The following is a 3,295-nucleotide window of genomic DNA, read 5'->3' on the forward strand; positions in this document are numbered from 1 at the left end:
TCAACAAACTCATGGACGGTCCATGCCCCAACCACGCCTACCCTGTCAAACATCTCTACAAGGAGTGTGAGCTCCTCAAACATCTCCTCTGACAGGCCGACGGGCCAAAGGAGGGAGACGGCAAAGAGGCAGCACCTAAGAAGGGAGGTACGGTAGGCAAAGACGCGGACAACTTCCCCGACGCCGACGAATGTATCATGATCTTTGGCGGATCCGACACCGTCTAGACCAAGCGACAGCATAAGGTTCGCTATAGAGAGGCATGCGCCGCCGAGTCAGCCATCCCCTCCTTCCTCAGTTGGTCGGAGTCTTCGATCACCTACGATCAGAGGGACCATCCCTCCCACGTTGCAAGACCAGGATGCTATCCGCTCATCGTCGACCCCATCGTCCGAAAGAAGCGTCTTACGAAGGTGTTGATGGACGGCGGCAGCGGCCTCAACATCCTATACATCGACACCCTCGATGCATGCGCATCCCCTAATTAGAACTCCACCTAGTGGGCTCCCCCTTCCACGGGGTAATCCTGGGAGCGCAGGCATACCCGCTCGGGCAGATCGATCTGCCCGTCACGTTCGGCAGCTGAGCCAACTTCCGCTCGGAGGTTCTCACCTTCGAGGTGGTGGACTTTCCAGGGTCCTACCACACCATCTTGGGGCGGCCATGCTACGCGAGATTCATGGCAATCCCCAACTACACCTACCTCAAGCTGAAGATACCAGGACCAAACGACATCATCACTATGAGCAGCGCGTTCTCACATGCCTTCACGTGTGACCGTGAACACTACGAGCTCGCCACTGCGGTCGTCAACTCGTCCAAACTCCCGTGGCTCAGGGAGTCATCGGTCCCGGTAGCCCCAGACTGTAACCAACCAACTTCCTCATCGGCCTTCCACCCGCTCGAAGAAGTCAAGACGGTGGGAATCGACCCCACCAACCCAACCAAGACAGTTCGGATTGGGACCCAGCTCCCGGCCAAATAGGAATGCGAGCTCGTCGACTTCCTGCGCGACAATCGTGATGTCTTTGCATGGCAGCCATTTGACATGCTAGGGATACCCCGGGAGGTCATCGAGCACGCACTATGCCTTACCCTAGGCTCTAAGCCTACCAAACAATGCCTGCGTCGCTTCGACGATGAAAGGCGTAGGGCCATAGGCGAGGAAATCACCAAAGTCCTGGCAGCCGGGTTTATCAGGGAGGTCTTCCATTCCGACTGGCTTGCCAATCCCGTCCTGGTCAGAAAGAAGATCGGGAAGTGGAGAATGTGCGTCGATTATACTGGACTTAACAAAGCGTGCCCGAAGGATCATTTCCCATTGCCACACATAGAATAGATAGTTGACTCCACCTCGGGTTACGAAATCCTCTCCTTTCTAGATTCCTACTCAGGCTATCACCAGATCACGATGAAAGAGTCCAATCAGTTCGCAACCTCGTTCATCACCCCGTATGGTTCATACTGCTACGTGACCATGCCTTTTAGCCTGAAGAACGCTGGCACCACCTACCAAAGGTGCATGCAGCAATGCTTCACCAACCAAATCGACCCGCTCAACCAGCCCGATCAGGCCGAGCTGCCAAAACCAACAATCGCCGTCTATGTTGATGACATAGTGGTCAAAATGGGTCAAGCTTGCGACCTAATCGCAAACTTGGCCATGATGTTCGCAAACCTCCAAAGGTTCAACATCAAGTTGAATCCTGAAAAGTGTGTTTTTGGGGTTCCAAAGGAGAAACTACTTGGATACATCGTATCTGAGCGTGGCATCAAAGCCAACCCCAAAAAGATCATGGCCATCTCCAACATGGGCCCCATATGCAACATCAAGGGCGTGCAGAGGCTCATCGGTTGCCTGGCTGCCTTAAGCCGCTTCATCTCCTGGCTCGGTGAATGGGGGATGCCACTCTACAAGCTCCTCAAAAGGATGGACGCCTTTGTCTGGACTGAGGAAGCCCAGCAGGCCCTCGAAAGCCTCAAAATGTCCCTAACGTCGGCCCCAATCCTCGTCGCTCCCAAGCGAGGAGAACCCCTCCTCCTTTACGTCGTGGCAAGTAACCACGTGGTGAGCGCTGCCCTAGTCGTAGAGAGGGAGGAACCGGGACACCAACTCAAAGTGCAGCAACCCATGTACTTCGTCGAAGAAGTGCTTACTGAGCCCAAGGTCCGGTACCCTTAGGTGCAAAAACTCCTATACGCCATACTAATGGCGACCAGGAAGCTCCTACACTAATTCACCGACCACAAAGTCACGGTCGTCACTTCATACCCACTCAGAGACATTGTCCGCAACCACGACGTCACGGGATGAATCTCCAAGTGGGCTCTTGAACTCATGGGCCACGACATCAGATATACCCCCTGTACCGCTATTAAGCCTTAGGCTCTCACGGATTTTGTCACTGAATGGACGGAGGTCTAGCTACCAATCCCGAACGTCACCCACGGATACTGGACAATGTACTTCGATGGGTCTGTAATGGCACCCAGCTCAGGAGCTGGAGTGGTTATGATCTCCCCAAATGGGAGTAGGCTCTGTTACGCCATCCGCCTCCACTTCTTAGCTTCAAACAACATCGTGGAATACGAGGCCCTTATCAACGGACTCCGCATCGCCATCGAGCTCAGTGCTACGCGACTCTATGTCCGTGGCGACTCAGAACTAGTCATTGACCAGGTCATAAAGGAGTCCTCCTACAAAAGCCCCCTCATGATGGCATACTGCCAAGAGGTGTGTAAGCTCGAGGACAAATTCCAGGGGATCAAACTACATCACATCCCTCGAAGGGACAACGATGCCGTCGATTTCCTCGCAAAGCTAGCCACCAGGCGGGATCCATCCCCAAGCGGGGTCTTCATCAACGACATCCACGAGCCGTCCGCTCATATCTTGGAAGGTTCGAGCCAGACGCACCCGATGCTCGGCCGGTGCTCAGGGGCTCTGACCCTAATGCCCAACCAGCGCCCAGGGGCTCCGATCCTAGTACCTCTATGCCACCCGCGAGCGTCACCGTATTAGCACCTGGTCAAACCGATTAGTGAGTACCGCTACTCGCCTACACCCTCGAAGAGGTTCTCCTACCCAAAAGGACGGAGGCCTGATGAATCGCTCGACATGCCAAGACCTTCGTTGCACTCGATGATGAGCTCTACAAACAGAGCCCATCGGGGGTACTCATGAAGTGTATTCTCACTAGCCAAGGGAGGGATCTCCTCCTCGAGGTTCATGCCGGCATTTGCGGGCATCATGTGGCCCTAAGGTCACTAGTCGGAAAAGCCTTCTACCAAGGTT

General features: G+C 54.6%; 1 protein-coding gene across 1 annotated transcript; it reads left to right on the forward strand.

Annotated features, from left to right (window-relative positions):
* The first annotated feature begins 679 nt into the window (after positions 1-679).
* On the forward strand, positions 680-985 carry LOC136536379 (uncharacterized). The gene has a single exon (XM_066528696.1). The coding sequence runs from the start codon at positions 680-682 to the stop codon at positions 983-985; it is 306 nt and encodes a 101-aa protein (XP_066384793.1).
* The last annotated feature ends 2,310 nt before the right edge of the window (positions 986-3,295 follow it).

Source organism: Miscanthus floridulus, chromosome 2 (genome assembly GCF_019320115.1).
Source record: "Miscanthus floridulus cultivar M001 chromosome 2, ASM1932011v1, whole genome shotgun sequence".
Classification (NCBI taxonomy): Eukaryota; Viridiplantae; Streptophyta; class Magnoliopsida; order Poales; family Poaceae; genus Miscanthus; species Miscanthus floridulus.